At 35.5% G+C, this 18453-nt stretch overlaps 2 protein-coding genes across 5 annotated transcripts in view; both read right to left on the minus strand.

The window, feature by feature from the left end:
* Window positions 1-3258, minus strand: part of LOC114241603 (hemicentin-1) — a 77339-nt gene extending 74081 nt beyond the window's left edge. For all 3 annotated transcript variants that reach the window (XR_016325657.1, XR_016325656.1, XM_089739508.1), the window contains exons 1-4: window positions 2958-3258; window positions 1521-1750; window positions 941-1063; window positions 231-320 (exon numbers count right to left, since the gene is read on the minus strand). Coding sequence is in view for 1 of the 3 variants with exons in the window: in XM_089739508.1 (XP_089595634.1) it covers window positions 231-320; window positions 941-1063; window positions 1521-1750; window positions 2958-3225 (711 nt within the window). In the remaining 2 variants the exon portion in view is untranslated. The remainder of the gene's footprint in view (window positions 1-230; window positions 321-940; window positions 1064-1520; window positions 1751-2957) is intronic.
* Window positions 3259-5438: 2180 nt separating this feature from the next.
* On the minus strand, window positions 5439-18426 carry PIG-B (phosphatidylinositol glycan anchor biosynthesis class B). Of its 2 annotated transcripts, none has more exons than XM_089739511.1 (10): window positions 18193-18426; window positions 17580-17851; window positions 17020-17245; window positions 14988-15135; window positions 14346-14474; window positions 13156-13308; window positions 12029-12130; window positions 11321-11500; window positions 10050-10281; window positions 5439-9639 (listed from the first exon to the last, which is right to left on the minus strand). In XM_089739511.1, the coding sequence occupies exons 2-10, from the start codon at window positions 17841-17843 to the stop codon at window positions 9553-9555; spliced, it is 1521 nt and encodes a 506-aa protein (XP_089595637.1). In that variant the 5' UTR covers window positions 17844-17851; window positions 18193-18426; the 3' UTR covers window positions 5439-9552. The 2 variants fall into 2 exon arrangements, with proteins under 2 accessions (XP_089595637.1, XP_089595638.1); XM_089739512.1 differs by lacking the exon at window positions 18193-18426 and adding an exon at window positions 17975-18171.
* Window positions 18427-18453: the final 27 nt, after the last annotated feature.

Below are 18453 nucleotides of genomic sequence, written 5' to 3' on the forward strand. Positions count from 1 at the left end.
AGGGTCGGATCTCACGTTGCATTTTTAGAATAGGATTCCTTTATTTAAGTGATCTAAAAGAAATATTGTCTAAAGTTCGAGACCCTAAAAAAAGCAACTACCCACAAATCTGTATTTAAATATATATCTTTTTAAGTTTTCGTCTTTTTTGATATATTGAACTTTTTATTTATTTAACAACTAAAAATGTGGATAACAAAAAAGCTTAATTTATTGAAGGTAATGCTTACCACTTTAGTGTAGTTATGTCCCGCCGTTTTGACTGCAGAAACTAGGTTAACGGTATTGCCTTTTAATGAACTCTTCACGAAATTTAGTACCTAGAAAAAGACATAATTAGTAAAGTTTTACAAACAGTTTAAATAAGTAACGTAATAAGGACAGGATCTTAGGCAAGTATTAAAAATTATTATATTGACATTGTCATTGATACGCGCACAAATTTTGATTGGATATGTTGTAATTAGTGAAAATTACGGTAAAAGGTTCCGTTAAATAGAATAGCTAAATGGATAGAGGACAAGCTACTAAGAGCATGTAATTTCCCATAACAAAATACTTCAGAAATCCTGGGTAAGTAACGCTATTAAATGTGTTTTAAATTTCATTATTTTATTACGCGTCATCATCATCATCATTCTTTCCTATTACCCACTGCTGGGGTGTAGGGCTCTAATCAAATTTTTCCAATTACATCAGTCTTGGGCAGTCTGTTCTAGTTCCTCCCACGTCATGCCCAAGATCCCTAGCTCCTGCTCTACCGAGCGACGCCAAGTTGCTCTGGGGCGGCCTCTCTTCCTCTTGCCAGACACTTTCCAGATCAGTGCTCTCTTTGATAGGTGGGTATTGGGCTTTCTCAAAATGTGACCAATCCAATGCCACTTCTGCGTAAGGATCTCCTAAGGATTACGCGTAGAGTTCATAATACAAAAATAATAACCTCGTGAACGCTTGTTTTGTTCAGATTGAAGACTTGTCCGGAACTGGCAGCTGCTATCTGCTGGTATACCTGATACGTGGGTTTGTGAAGGTCATCGCAATGGCCGGTCAACACAAAAACTACCTGGTTGTTAAGTTAGAGAAAATTAAACATTAAACCAAACTGGGTTAGTCTATCAGGTTGGACATTAGTACAGTTGTGAGCTTTCTGCCAAATAAAATATGGTATTAATACAAAAGTGTGCTTAGTGCGAGCATTTTAACGTTCTCGATAGCGTAAAAGTTTACTCAAACATGTATGCAGTTGGAACAGCGCCCCTAGCGGCAAACATATACAAACGTTCTAAGTCCATACAAATTTGAGTTAACTTTCACGCTATCGAGAACGTTAAAAAACTCGCATCAAGCACACATTAGATGATTTTCTAAAAACACCCTCTTTTTGTACGCCCGCAAAACTATAATGTTTTTAAAGGCCGTTTAAGATAGTATAATGACAGTAAAAAATTCGAGGTTAAACCGTAAAAGTTGTTTTGATTGCGCCTATAAGATTACCGAATGCCAAAGGACATATATCACACCTGACTTTGCTTCCGCTGAACTAAATCGAGTACTTTCCCGACGAGTCTGTGGTCAGCGGCTGTGGCATCAGTCATCACATACAGAAAGGACCTCGGATGGCTAACTGTGAGTGCCATCATAATACCACCCAATGAGTTCTCGGGGCAGTCCCCGCCGCCGTACACATTGACCACGTTCAGAGCTGTCTTAAAAACGTCTTTGCTCTTTGTAACCGTCGGAGGCCCCACTCCTGTAAACGATTGTCAAATGATTCCTTATATTAAGAAAGTATCAATAGGTATATTTTAACTGTTTGATTAGACTGTTTACTGGTAGGACCACTTGTGAGTCCGCACGGGTAGGTACCACCACCCTGCCTGCCGTGAAGCAGTAATGCGTTTCGGTTAGAAGGGTAGGGCAGCCGTTGTAACTACATTAAGACCTTAGAACTTATATCTCAAGATGGGTGGCGCATTTGCGTTGCAGCTGTCTATGGGCTCCAGTAACCACTTAACACCAGGAGCGCTGCGACCTCGTCCACACATCTAAGCAATAAAAAATAAATAAAAAAAGGCAGACCTTTAGGTATGTTCTTAATAATACGTCTCTTTTATACATTTGACAGGTTTAGGATCAGATTTCTACCGGCTTACTCATTTCAGGTCAGTTTTTTTACACTAGTTACGTAAGTAAAGGAAGTAACATTCACCCAGAATTACGAGGCCTATTAATATTAAATGCCCCACTATGTTTTATGAGGTCTGTCTCAATTCCATTGTGTGATATCGGCTGTCGATATTCCTCCGGAACTCATGGCAGTCTCGTGACAGAAATATGCAGGATATCGGCACCTAAGCGTGCTAGCTCTCAATTTGTCCACCACTAAATCTAACTATCCTATCCCTATCAGTAATAGTAATAAGCATACTAATCAACCAGTTTCCGGAATCAACGCGGAAATATCTGTTTGTAAACATGCATTATTATTAATATTATTATTACAGCAATATTACGTATATAAAATTATAAATTTTAAAAGAAATAGTGTGTGTGTGTGTGTGCAAATCACACACGGTAGAAGTGAAACTTATAAATAAGATATAGATATACTGAATATCCCACTACACAGGAACATACATATGGACAATGTTTAGTAGACGATAGTGGGGATGCTACGAAGAGTCTCACGAAGAGGAGACCGAGAACTTCTAATGTGTTCTATCTCATTCTCTCGCCGGCTGAATCCTATACATTTATGTGTTTGTGTTTCTATGGACTTATTTTTTCGTTTCATCGAGTTTGAAATCACAACGATTCTAAAGAAGTTTCACTTCAAAAACATAGTCTACCAAAAATTTATTCCTTTTTACCAAATTGTAATTAAAAGTTATGTCAAAATTTTGATATTTTGGCGCGAATAATCGTTAGAAATATGTACATCTTCATTGTATACTGACCAGGGTCGTGGAACGGCACAAATACGAAGTTATCAATGACGTTGCTTTCGTCCAAAGCGGTGTTCAGGATCATTTCCGCCCCCTCCCTTAACTGTGTCAAATCGTTGTGCATAGATCCGGTAGTGTCGAACACAAAAGCCAAACTGCTCCGTTCACTTTGTACTTCACTTGACACTGTATCATTTCTTATGCTCGTTGTCCCCGTATGCGATACAGTAAATGATTTTAATACACCGAAACAAAGAAATAATAGCAGCTTGCTTATCATTGTTTGCACTTAAAACTAATGTGATTCTGCTTGCAAAACAGTTTTGTGAATAAAGTAAATGTAACGGAAAATGTACTTATCGTAATAGAATTGACCTGTGACACTGTAATCAATGTGGGCTTACAGAAATACAGAAATCTCGTTTACATTAACGTTTATCTGAAGATAAGGACAGATGCAGATGCAAATATTTACAAAAAATATACATATTAATTAAAAAATATATTTATACTCGTAAGTTTCATATACCTATATAAAACTTAACATCGGCTTGCTAAGTCGTGGTTCAGGACCGCGTGGATAGACTTCGTGGAATTACAGCCGAAGTTCTACATACGTCTTGTGAAAGTTGGTCCATGTCATGGTGAATGAGAGAGACTGGAGAAATGTCTTCGTCTTCATATCAATATTACACTGGTACAGTTGTGGTAAAGTCCCGTCACAATAGAACTGTTATATTATTGGCGCTTGCATTTCAATGGAATAGTTTTTAAGGTTCACCGGAATATAACGTGAGCTTTTGTTTGAGATTCCAACTTCCCTATAGCTAAAGATAGTCGGTAAAAGAATGAAGTTTTTCCATTCATTCGTGGCCTAAGGTGTGTGTGGGACTGATGCTCGCCACTGAGGTGGGGACGGAGCAAGCACGGGCGACGCGGAGGTTGCAATCTTTGAGCGAAAGCAATTAGGATCTTGTTCGTAGCTTAAAAGCAGGAGAATTGTCATTATTCTCATATTTCAAAACTTTCAATGTTCCATATTGTAGTCCTAGACGAAAGATTGTTTGTGGTCTTTAGGTTAATGTAAATACCGTCGGCGCGTAGCTGCAATAGGCTCTCAAGCTACCAGCGAAAAGGTAGGCAAAAAATGTAAATATTACAATATTTTCATTTCACAATGATAATTTTGAAATTTATTTAAGTCTATAATACCTATAAATATACATTGATAGACGGCAGTTTGATAAATTTCAAAAATGTATTCGTTCTTCCATTTATTTTAATCGTTGTGGCTTAAAAAATCCTGCTAGTGTGAATAATTCCTAAATATCAAACATTTCTCATTTACTTAGTACTCATATTATTACGTTGAAGTAGATTAGAATTAGGAAGTACTACAACTTTATCTAGAATAAAATGTGACATAGTTTTTTTTGCGATAAAGGAAAATTACATTTACAGCTATAACTTAAAACAGTTACAATATCAAATACAATTTGGATTGGTCTGGCATTTACGAATTCAGTAGTTAACGGCTCATAGCCTCATAGACATACCTATTTGTCGTCGCTCACATTGACATGAATCTTAAATCTGATTTACTTATACAGTAGGTACTAGATGTACCAGTCCGCTTCGCTGGGCATTTAAAATTAACATTATTATTTCTCACCCTCACAAAGATTCTCATCATTAACGCCCCCGCAACTGGTGTAGGGAGTCCAACACTCATAGGTATAAATATTAGCCTATCCATTAAGTAAATGTATTTTCTACATGGATACCAAGTTTCAAGTCAATCGGATGAATGGTTCAGTAGTTACAACGGAACATCCGTAAAAACCACTGTAGATTTATATATTAGTATACAGTATAGATTACGGCAGTCACACGCTTCAAGTCGAGACATTACTGATTCGTGGCAGAAATAGACAGGGACATGATACCTGGACATACTGACTCACAGAACCGTCTTACTACCAGTACCTAGGTATTACGCAAACAAAATTGCGAGGTTGATTTTTATTTCAAGATGTTTTTCCTTCATCGTGAAGTTAATCGTGAGCACGTGTATGAAAGTGTATCTGTCTGCGAAATCTGAACAGTAGGTCAGTTAAATCGCCCAAATATGAATACGTTTATTTCGTCTTCGCTCGATACGAGATATATTAATTATATTGCATTTGTAAGCCGCGGTTTGGCTGTGCCAATAGACATTTTTGGATTTCGAGTTTAATTCAAAAATGAATCTAAAACGACCCTTTTCAGGGACTCTTCACTAATAAAATGACCCAAAGTAATTTAAAAAGGGACAAACTCATCCCTCGGTCTCTTGCACTCCGTCCCCCTCTTCTACGTCTTTTTTTTTAAAGTTTATTCGATGTTTTCCAAAACAATACATTTTTTGGGTTGGGACTTTATAATTCTAATGATGCGACGTTATCGGGTAAAATCTGATACGAAATTAATCATGCAAAAATAAAACAAACAATATAAAATAAAATCTTTATTCAAAATCCACACTTGATCTCTATACATTTTGTTTGACGTTCACAAACCAGAGAACAACAAAATATTGTCTAATTCTTACCTACTACACGTATCGATCAAAACATCGATTTTTTGTAATCGATCTTTATGTACTAGTCTTGACGATCGCGTTGCGCGCCATGACACTATAGGGCAGCGGTCGGGGAACCGGGGTAAATTACCCCAAATGGGGTAAAATGAAATTTTGGGGGGTAAAAATGAAACTTTTGTGAGTAAGAGTATATATTGAAGTGAAACTTCTTTAGAATCGTTGTGATTTCAAACTCGATGAAACGAAAAAATAATATATTTTTTCAAAATTATCATTGGGGCTATAATATGAAAGATGCTAAAAAGAAGCGATTTCGTTTTTTTTTTGTTCTTCGCCATGGGGTAATATCAACTTACACAAAAATATTTTGGGGTAATAATTAAAAAAGTTCCCCGACCGCTGCGATAGGGAGACTGAGGAGTCGATGCAGCTAATACACAATGTAACATTTCATTCCGCTGTATTTTCTTCTACTGTACCGGACATTTCATGAAACACGCAACGCATTTAAAATCGAAAACATTAATAAAAATTGTTACATCTTAAATAAAACATTTATTAAGAAAAAAATATTGTTAGTATGAAAACGCTAATGATATAAAAAAAAAACATTTAAAAAATTCAAGGAGGAGAAAGGTTTTTTCTATTGACATCTAAAATACTGTAGAGTAATAACGACTCTACACAAAGCTAGAGTAAATTTAGATTCTCTCGTCTTTCTCTCTTCATTTTATTTAGAACTAGCGACCCGCCCTCGCTTCGCTTCGGAAACATTAAAACACAAATGAAAAAAAAAATAAAAAAAAAAAATAAAAAAAAAAAAGTAGCCTATGTTCATCAGGGACAATGTCGGCTTCTAATGGAAAAAGAATTTTCAAATCGGTCCAGTAGTTTCGGAGCCTATTCGAAACAAAGAAACAAACAAATCTTTCCTCTTTATAATATTAGTATAGATATCAAAAGGTCATCCATCATGTTTAAATAGCACGAGATCTGCTTTGTGTAAAGAAGAATCTACTGTCTTACATTTTGAGCATCTCCTTATATAAATCTAGTAAATTAATCTAAATTTTAGTTTTGAAGAAACAAAAAACTTATATCAAATTAATCTCCGGAAAGGAGTAAATAAAAATAAAACAATGTTTACTGCATACTACACAATACTCATAGGCCTCTGACATATTTTAACTCAACAAATTTTTATTTTTTCTTTAAAAATTATTATTATTATATTTTAACAATACATTTTACTATAAGCCTTTTTTTTTAAATATATCGAAATAGTAAGTAGTAGAATGGACGTCAAGCATAAGTGATATGCATTTCCCAATATATATTTTTTCAAATCGTAGTATTAAAAATCATATCTTGAATTTCCAGTATTCATAATTGTCAAGAGAATATTACTAAATTTAAAACAAACCCTTTTTTTAATTAAAGTTAGAAATATAAAATTTCGACGAAACCAAATTGATTATCCTTATCCTAAAATGTGGGTAGGGTAAACTATACAATAATTGGCACAAACGTTCTAGTACAATCTAGTACAATGGTTGGCACTGAAATATAGCTATTGAAATATGGCCAAATTACAGCCAGCAATAAACTCCGCTTATATCAACATCTCAGAATTTATAAAAACAAATTGTAATCATTCGCTTTGATATTTAACGTTTTATCCACAGATATTTACAACATTTACATTCACGCCACATTTCAATCACTGGGAGGTACCAATAATAGTCCGGCTTACCCTACCATATAAATGAAATAAAATAATTATGGTTAATTAATGCGCAATCTAATTACTATCATGATGCTTGAATTCGGTGGTCGAGGTATTTATTTTTTACAATGTTACCAACTTTCAAACAGCATTGTCTATAACATAATCAGTGGCGTGTCTATGGGAGCATACGACTCTTCTTTACATTGATTTGAGATTCTTCGGTTGAGAAAGAGACAAAAATATATTATATATTTTTCCTGTTCTCATCCGAATGAAGTTTTTTTTTCACAGAAATAATCTTTATAGTCACAACTTCATTTTAAATTTATTAAATCGATACATTGATACACGTAATGGATGTACGCCACTGAGAACTAACATTAGTCAAAGAAACAACTTTGGCAAGCTACATATATATTATAATAATATTAACATATTATTTTGTATTGCGATATGCAATTATCAGTCATGGATAAAAATATGTTAGGTTAATTATTAAATGCATGGATTACTAAATGAGAATTCAATAGGTTTTGATATTATGAAGTGCGAATCAATTTGGCATCACCGCAGTGCGGGTCACAGGTCCTGTATATTTTATTATCAAATCACAGTAACTTTTGTGATACATTTGTGAAATTATATTAAATTTACTATTTACCATGTCCATTTGTAAGTTCACAATAGCTCGATTTAAGCTTCAAGTCAATCCATAAATCTAATGTTCAATAAATTACGTATAAATCTGAATAATGTAAATTGATAATAATTAAAAGTAATTATCTAAACGATCATATCAATTTTAATTATCATGTACATAATATTGGAAGAACAAACATTATTGCATTTCGACATTAAATTGACAATTTAAAATTTAAAAAAATTCATAAATTTAAAAAAAAGAGTAACTTATTGAGCGTCACTGTGAGTCTTTATAAAAAAAAAAAGATAATATCAAAGGAATTCAGTACAGGAAAGCGGTGAAAGGACTTAGGGCAACAATATTAACCTTTGGTATGTGAGAGGTAGCGTGGCATACCTGAGCAAATCAAATCAAAAAGTTTTTTTTTTTTTTCAAATCTAATCAATTCAAATTCATTCATCAGGTCATTACTGGCGCATGTCGAAGGTTAATGATACACTGCCAACAAGCATTCCGAACTTGGAGCATCTCGTATGAGGATAGAAGTGGCGCTCAAGAAGTTAATTACATTTTTTTTTGTTTTAACTTCCACGCTTACATATTAAAAATTACATTAAATTGTATATATAATTACTAAATCGAACACATTTACTAGGGAAATAACTCCCATCATTGCGTTTCTATCAAATCTGAATTCGAGCGATTCATTTTCATTTTGTGTTACAGCAACCCTGTCTTACATAATTCACTGTATAATTCACATTATTTGTTTCTGTCAAAATTAAACACAAAAATACTATCGTAATTAATACATAACTCCCGATAACATGAGAATTGTTTTTAACAGGTTTAAGGTAAATATTGATTCACAACAGAGTATGGCAATATTTTTTACAAAGTTAAATTTTAATTAACAAAAAATTATATTTATGGGTTCAAATATATATATTTTTTATTGCTTTTGTAGACAGATGAACAACCATCTATATAATTCGTAATACCGCCCATCTCATGTTTAATCAATTTAAAATCTAACTATTTCGTTATTTTAAACTATCGGATTGGTAAGAAATAAAATCTTCACCAGATGACATATTGTTTTAACGGAAGAAACATTCTGATTCAAATTTACCTTTCTAGTAAACAAGTTCATCGTCTGTGTACAAAGTTGTTAGGTATAAGCAGTTATACAATCCATACAATTTAGGAACGAATGTACAGTAGCGTAGCGCCGTCGATCTGGAGGGGCAGGTCGATTTTTTTTTCTTACGCACTCAAAAACTGAAGGCATAGGCGACCTTGTACAGCGCACGAAAGTTATACGAGAATCATTATTTATGTTCCCTCCTTTATTTCAATTCAATTATTCCTCAGAGTAGTTTCTTGTATATTTTTAGTTATCTGTTCCAAAGTTGTGTTTCATATCAATATATCAACTTATAGTGATGAACAAACAACAAGAAAATTTTACTGATTATAAATTTTAGAATGAAAATCTCAATTTGATAAAAATTACCGATTCCCTGATTTTGGTTTGGCCCGAACGGTATACCACGCTAGGCCCATCGGTGGGCGGCATGACGTTGAACGTGTTAAGAGCGTCTCTTAGCTATACGGATTGTAAAACTGCGATACGAGTCTGGTGAGGTTTTAGTTAAACAACTTCGTCGGCCGGCGGTTTAGGTTGACTTTCTATTTTCTGATACACCAAGACATTCTCACCGACCTCTCCTTCTGGGAACTGTAATAATAATTATTTAATTTTTAATCATTTTAATTATACTGAGATGTACGAACGAGATATGTGAACGAGAACAGCAATTGTTCAAATGCACTCTGGCTATTTAATTATTATAATATATTTATGCAATACTTCATTTGTTAATACAAGGTATTATTAATAGTTGTTGCACAAACCGGTTTTTTTTAACTAGGTAGTTTCTATGCTTTTTGTAATGATAACAAAAACGAAAGTAAAACTTAACCACAAGGTAACCAATGTGGACCTTTATTTTATTCACCTCTTTGAATGTCCTAATCTAGAGAATGATATATAAAAAACATTGCTGACCTATAATTTTATATATTAATTCATAATATGCATTGCTGGTGCCAGTAAAGATTTGTATACCTAGATTAAAACTAACGTACCTGTGTATGAGGAATCTCATGCAACAACCGATATCCACTCAGAATATTTTCTACTCTCCCTTTAAGGGTATCGAAGAGTACGACCAGAGTTGGTGTCTGTCTACTGGAGTACTCATTCCTCCACCACCGGAGAGGGTTGTTGAAGAAGGCTTCAGATTCGTAAGTTTCGCCGGGCTTGTTGAACGGAGGCTCACAGTGCAGATAACGGGTCGTAATGTTTTTGTGGATATGGCTGAAAAAAAGGGAAGAAAAATGAGTTTTAATGAATCTGCTATGCAATTTACCTAATGTCATTGTTACTTTATTAGAAAATTCTTGCAGAACACGAGGGAGGCGATATAAGAGGCGTACTACGTTTCAACTGCAATATTAAATATGTCGACCATAGATAATACACATAAGTTAGTTATAGATATGCAACACAAGCACTCAACAAAAATGTTTACGGGCGTTGACCACTAGATGGCTTTGCTTCGATTTGTTTCTCATTGCTCGTATAGACATACAAGTCTAGGGGCATCCGCAACAAGATGTCAACAGTTTCTATACCAAAAAAAAAATTGTATTAAAGTATTACAGTTTCAGGTCCTGGTCCTAAGAACTGTTATTCGTTTTCGTTTGCCAACGTCAAGAGAAGATTTCTAAATTATTCTAAGACAACAAACGTGATTTGTGTACTCAATATTTCTCTTAGCTCTATCACCCTATTCGCCCCTATGATGTCTGACCCGTCACCGTCCTCGCCGAACCCGTCGCTTGCGACAAAGGGCTCGACGAGTAAATTAACCCACAGATATAGTCCACTAAGTTTCTCGCCGGATCTTCTCAGTACTAGAGCCAGTGTTAGCACCACTCCAGTTTTAGCCCCATGAGCCCACCTACACGTTAGGTTGAAGCTGATATAGCCTTTCAAGGCTATCAGCATAGGCGTAGTGGCGTGCAACCTCTTTGACAGGACATAAGAACTACAACGACTAGACATAGACACAGACTAAGACAGAGACTTGACAAGAATTCGAAAAGAAATGGAACGAGGGCGTACGTGACTAGCGACAGGCAGTACATTTTTTGACTTCTTAAAAGACGGACACAAAGACGACAAAGAACGAACTGTCTTTTCTCGTATACATATAAAAATAGTCGACAAAAGAACGAATTGACCGCTCAAGTGACCTTCGACCGTTCAAAAGGTAAAAAAAAAGATGTCTGACGACGGTGTTAATAGTGTTGTCTCTCTGACAGTAAATAATAGTGATGATCAGCGTGAAGACCTGTAGAGCGGCGTCGAGTGGCAGGGCATGAGGAAGGCGATGGAGGAGCGGTTGGTGGAGGCGGCGTCCCGCAGCAGCGGCATCACGTCCAGCGCGCCCCTCTGGTGCACGGCGCCGAAGTACGCGGCCGGCAGCGCGTTGCCCACCACCACGCACGCCGCCACCACGTACAGCTGCCATCTGCAATACGATAGGAATGTTAGACATACTTTTATATTACTGGTGGTAGGACCTCTTGTGAATCGGCACGGGTAGGTACCACCACCCTGCCTGTTTCTGCCGTGAAGCAGTAATGCGTTACGGCTTGAAGGGCGGGGCAGCCGTTGTTACTGTAATTGAGACCTTAGAACTTATATCTCAAGGTGGGTGGCGCATTTACGTTGTAGATTTCTATGGGCTCCGGTAACCACTTAGCATCAGGTGGGTCGTGAGCTTGTCCACCCAAAAAAAAAATGGCATCCTTGTATTTTCAAACTTATTGAATAGATAAAACTACTTTTCCTTGTAGTTAATGGAGATATTTGGAAAGTAATCCTTTTTTTAATGCCAACCAAAACCATACCATTATGTCGTAAATGGTCTCTAAATGCACTTATGTAAGTTGGTCAGCGATGGTGAGATAATTAGCAATCTACTGAATTGCCCTATAATCATGAACAAAGTCAATGTCTGCGTGCGCTGGACAAAATCTATAAACATATTAGTTACCTTTTAGCTTTCCTGCTCCACGGTACGATGGCGTCCTGCGCGAGGTACAGCAGGATGGGCAGTAACGGTAATACGAATCTGAACTCCTTGTGCGAGATGAAGCTGAAATTAAAAGATTTAATTTTTAAAACAAACAATTTACTTTACCTATATTTTTTAACTATAACAAAGTATGCGTTGTCTACAGCTTTATTATCAGTTTGAGTGAAAGATCTTTGAAGTATTGTGAATATTTTGTGAATTGCATATTATGAAAATAAAAAAGAATTATTACTTATTTTCGTACACCCTATGTGTCACTTGTTATTACAAACCATAAATCATTTTGTACATAGCTATGTATTGCAATAAGCATAAAATTTGTTCCGATTTTTAAATCTTTTCAATTCTAACACAAGAATTGAAAATTTTACAAATTATAAAAATAATCGTTAATGGATACATGATAACAGACAGCTAAATAGACAAAACATTGAAGACAATATGTTTGAATTTTATCACAATTGCCTTAGAACTTGAGGTAGAAATTTCAAAGGCATCTGCATCTGACCTATGTTGCAAAGTGGAGAGTATAATAACTTCAAGGCGGAAATTGTCAGGGAAGTTGTATATAGCCAAGCAGACACGTAATGTGCCCTACAACATTTAATGCATGGAACACTTGTTAGACAGGATTAGACCAAATTAGACCAAAATTAAAAACAGCTTCTGTAACATCCCTATATTATACCTGTCGGCGCAAATATGACTATTTACCTACTGATCATCAACTAATTACTCTGTGATAAGAAATTGATGTTAAACAGTCCCTTTTATTGTAATTTCAATACTTTAAAATCTTGTAAACACGCTCACGTGTTTAATACTTGTAAACACGCTGACGTGTACGAAGTCCTATAAATACGGCCGTGCTGTCTAGCGTTGATTCATTCGTGTCCGAGCCGTAGTACAGTACGGATCTCTCTGTAACGTTGTTATGCTTCTCGTGCAATATACGCAGTTCTCGTGAAGTTTTGTTTTGGAAGCCCAAATATGAGTCATCATCGAGAACTTAAAGACCGTGACGTCAACAATGCTGACGTCACACTTTTTAAAAACATTCCTTCAGCGTTTCTCCTCCGTCATACCTATATAGTGCTATGTGTAGAGCTGCAGCAAACAACAGCAGCGCCCCCGTCTTGTTCTCCCGGGGTCGACGAACTATGTTGACCGCTGCCCACAGCACCGGCACTGTGTTGACGCCCAGCACGGCCGGCAGACCCTGGCTCAAGTACCAATGCCTAGAACACGGACAGCAAACTGAGATGTTCATATTTTATATTCACCTTACCAATCTATACATATAAATAAAATTGGAGTGTCCGTTTGTAACATTGAAATAACCGCTTTTTACTACGTGCATATGCATATATATACGGTACATACACCAAAATAACATTTTTTTACAATTTTTGCCTGTCTGTCTGTCTGTTTATTCCGGCTAATCTCTGGAACGGCTGAACCGATTTTGACGGGACTTTCACTGATAGGTGCTAGTATCAGGTGTTAGTATCAGCGCTGGTATCAGGATGATATAAGGAGTAACTTAGGCTGATTTTTTTAGACTAGCTTCGCCCCGCGGCATCACCTGCGGTACGACAATAATCGCGGGCAACATCGCGGGACTCAGTTAGTCTGGTACATAAATGAATTATTTTAATGGAAAATTACTGGAAGATACTCCACATTATAATATTAACAATTTGCAACTAAATGAATGAAATTGACATAGTTTGACATTTTGTTTTGTTCCATTACACTCAATGTACTTAAAAATATGTATGAAAGTTGTAGGTGTATATTTACCTTATCCCTACACCTATTCGCTGGTAGCCTAAGAGGCTATTCCAGTTAAGCCCAGACGGGTAGATGAGCTCACTGGCTCAATCTGAGAGAATTTGCTAACACTAGCCCTAGCAAGAGCAGTGCTTCGTAGAATTTACCACTAGATCGGAAACACGGCCGACTGAGAAGATCCGGCGAGAAACTGAGTGGCCTGTGTCTATGGGTTAGTTTGCCGTGACCAGTGCTAGAGGTCTAAAAGCACCGAGGGTGAATCCGAGGGATCTGACAAGAAATGTTTCGGGCGACACCGGCTTTCCGTTGCCCCGTCTTGGTCGGATAAGGTATTAGCCCTTTATATATGTGAAGCAGATTTCATGTCTGGTTTCATCAAAATTTAAGCAGTTTTATAGATTTAAAAAAGGAAGGCACTAAAAGTCAGCTTAATCAAACCCAACCAAAATCATCTGACAAATAACCCAATTGTGATACTCACCATGGATGTTTTCCATAGAAAGATGCAATATCATAAAGCACATTAAACTTGAAGAATTCCCATGGAGTGATCACAACTCTTCCGTAGAAGTATGTATCTAAACCCACTAAAGCACTACCAGCGATCAATCTAAAACAATAAAAAAATTCACATACATTTTGTTTCATTTCAAATGAAAACAAGACTGAAGTCTTTGTAGCATAAATTTAAACACATGCTGTACTTGTATCGAGCAATAGAATTATATGAGTATTCAAATCCAAGATGCAGATACCAATCTATCTAAGAAAATAGTTGTACATAGCACATGTTTATGAATTATTAGGAATAGGTAAGCATAATAAGTATCCAAAATGTCATAAGTATTTTAAATTTATTTAATTCGGATAGCTGTTATACAATACTATTGAAACTACAACCTCAAGTCCAATCCGGGACATTCATGTTGTGATGTAGCTCCAGTAACAATACCATGGTGGGTCATGAGCTTAATTAGCCATCTATTTTCATCAGCCCACAGACCTCAACTGCTGGACATGGACCACAATAACCAGTCTTACAGCCCAGCTGAACCTATTACTATCTAAGCACCAAAACTAAAAGACTTTGAGTAATTTAAAGACTCGAATCTTTTTTACTCACCCAATAGGTAAATATGATCTCAACAGTAACTGCAACTTGGACTGGTTCGTTGTCAGTAAGTTGTAGATAGTGAGCACTGCCCATAGAGGTGCAGAAGTTGGCCGAAGAAACACAGCTATGACTGCTAGCCATATCCATGATGTGTTCTCTGTGAACATTAATTATCCTTTCATGATATTTTGGTACAGTTTCTTTACCGTTCCTCTATTAATTTGTCACTTGCTTAATGGGAGTGCTGTGTATAACAAATCCATGTATTCCTTGATACTCCAGTCCAACCACTTACCCTCAAATATTTATTCCAGTTACCATGTCCAATCATTAACTCTAATAAGATCTATGCAGAACTGATTAGAATAAAAACAAGGGTACACAGGGATAAAATCTATATATATAAAAATGAATTGCTGTTCGTTAGTCTCACTAAAACTCAAGAATGACTGAACCGATTTGGCTAATTTTGGTCTTGAATTATTTGTGGAAGTTCAGAGAAGACTTAAACGGTAGATAAATATGAAAATGCTCGGAATTAAATAAAAATAACAATTTCGTTTTTCCTTTGATGTGTCCCCCGTCGGATGGATTCCTTTTGTTTGTTTTAAGTTTATTTTATTACAAAAGTTTAGGTCTTTTATTTATCGATTGAGGCACTACGAAGTCTGCCAGGTCAGCTAGTCACAGATAATTACTGTCGGAGAGACGACATTATTACATTATTAACACCGTCGTCAGACATCTTTTTTTTTTAGTAACTAGTACCTTAATAAAATAATAAAAAACCCGTACTTCATATTTTTTGTGTTAATAGTTTTAATGATTTTTCTAAAATCAATATTTTTCCCATTTTTTATTTTTCTTCAATAAAATTTAAAGGTTATTTCTAGTCTATTAGTTGCCTTTATAACACTGTACTTTTATAACGCTTTTTCATATTACGCGATTTCGGTCCTTCGTATAAAACTGGTATTCCCCCATATAATGCAGGAATTTCATGTTATGTTTCAGTACATACATTGAAATTTATGATTCTTCAGTTCTATGTTCTAATGTTCTAGTTTTTTTATTGTAAAAACATTGGCAATATTGTATTATAATAATACAGTAAAAATCTGTTATAACGACATTGAAGGGACTGCTCATATTCAGTCGTAAAAACCGATAGTCGTAACAACCGGTGATGTTTAATGTGTATCGTGCAAGTACAAACAAATCGATAGGGAATTATTGGAAAAATATATTTACATAATACGCGATTTTTCTTCAATATTAATTTGTTTTCTTTTTCTTTGCGACATTTTGAAAGTTTCACGAATAATTCCACAAAGTTTTGGTGCGTCTTGTGTATAGATAAGTAATAAACTAACTGAAGAGATATGAAGAAGCGGGCTTTTGACTCTACCGCATGCACGTGTTTTGTTTCTAAGAATTAGAAAAGACCCTAGACTAAACTAAATCCTATTGTTTTCTTTCCTGATTTTAATAGCCATTGAAGACAAATGTGGATACCTATTCAAATTGTTTACAATACAGCTTAGCCGGTCGTTCTAACAGATTTAATTCTCCGAAATATTTGTTAAATTGGTCGTTTTATGAGGTATGTCGTTATAAGCAATGTCGTATAAAGCAATGTTTTTAATAAGGCAGTCATAAGGCATTCAGCCGGGACCTTTGTTCTAGGTTACTATAACCGGCATGTTGTTCTAAACAATGTCGCAGTAAACGGTTTTGACTGTATATGTATATATGTTATATTTGTACATAATGTGTTATATGTGGTCATACAAAAGCATTATGCGAGAATACTCCTACAAAGTGTTTCCTATAATGCAGAACTAATCTACCACGTAATAAGGGGGATTACTGTATATAGTTTTCAATTTAAATTTTTGTGAAAATTTGCATACTACATAAAACATTTATTTCAGTTGCAGTTTGTGTCTGTCAGTGTATTTTGGCCTTAATATTGGGCAACCACAAATTAATAGACTGAAAGAAAAAAATTTACAATTCATGACGATAACATACAACACACCTTTATCATAATATCCAAGTTTTCCACTCTTGAATGGAAAAACAGATAAGGCGATTGTGACAATAGCTGTCTCTGTAGTCTGGAGCAGTGTCCTGCCTGAAGTATAGAACCAGAACCAAGATGTGAGAATGAGGAACAGAGCCCACTTCCGACCTCCTGTCCATTTATAGAAACTGTAGTCTGCTGCAGTACTGAGTATTGCTTGTAGGATCCTAGGAAGAAGAATCTGAAAGGTTTTAAAAATGAGATATAAAAAAATGTAAATATGAATAATTAATTAAGAATTATTTGAACACGAATATAATTTTTTTTATTGCTCTGTAGGTCATATCTCACCTAGTGTTAAGATTCTACCAGAGCCCATAGCCATCACAACATAAATTCCATCACTCACCTTGAGAGATGGCATTACTCAAGTTCATGAGCCAAGGTACAACAGCAATAAGAACTGTACTGTAAGAACTATTTACTAAATGTGAATAAATGAATAAAAAACCTTTTTTTTTTGGTAGGTATGTTAATTTCGTAATTTTCGATTTCGTATAAATTGCATTACTTACCACAGCTTCAGGGTGATCCAAGCCAGTAACCTTCAATATACTATACAAGACAGCAACTACGCTCGGGAATAAGTAGCTCCTGATACCCCTCTGCCATTCCCAGGTGAGTTCTCCATAGTGGAATACTTGTTTATGGGCCACTTCCAAGGTCTGCCAGTACTCGTCAGGAACATACCAAGTTCTCACTAAGAATACAGAAAGTATTCTCACGAATAATATAAAAGAGACCACCTGAACGGGCCTCAAACCCTTTGCCAACACCATTCTCCCGCCTAAAACGAAAGAGGTTACATGTGATATAGCTATTTATAGATAATCATATTCAGCTCGTTTTACTTTTGAATTTTAGGAATGTTTATTTGATACACTTAAACAGAAATCGAAGAACGGTGTACGTTATAGAAAACAGCTCTGTTGTCTACTTTTTCAGACCAACGAAAACTCGGGATGTCAATGAACGCGTCCCTCTGTTATTGTGGATATTGAATGAAAAGTAGTGATCTACTGAACCAGTTTATTTTAAAAAACTACATAATTTTATCCAGTATATTTCATTTACTAATTATGCTAATTCTATTACAGAAAACTATTTTTCGTAAATATTTGTACTAACCTCAGCAAAACCTGCCGCCGCTAAGTAGTGTTGTACAAGTTTTCATTGCATGCTATCCTATGTTTTTTTAAATCGACTAAGCTGAGATTTTTTTGTTTTCTGAGCATTCACTTTCAATATCTTTTTTTCGTTCAAAAAGTTTTTAAAATAACACATGAATTTTCTTTTTGAATTATCTAGGTACACGAAAATTAAATGCCAAGATGCTATGAGGATCGACCAAAAGCTTCGACTAAACTAATGAGCTAATATATTAAGTGT

Source organism: Bombyx mandarina, chromosome A1, assembly GCF_030267445.1.
Source record: "Bombyx mandarina strain Sakado chromosome A1, ASM3026744v2".
Taxonomy (NCBI): Eukaryota; Metazoa; Arthropoda; class Insecta; order Lepidoptera; family Bombycidae; genus Bombyx; species Bombyx mandarina.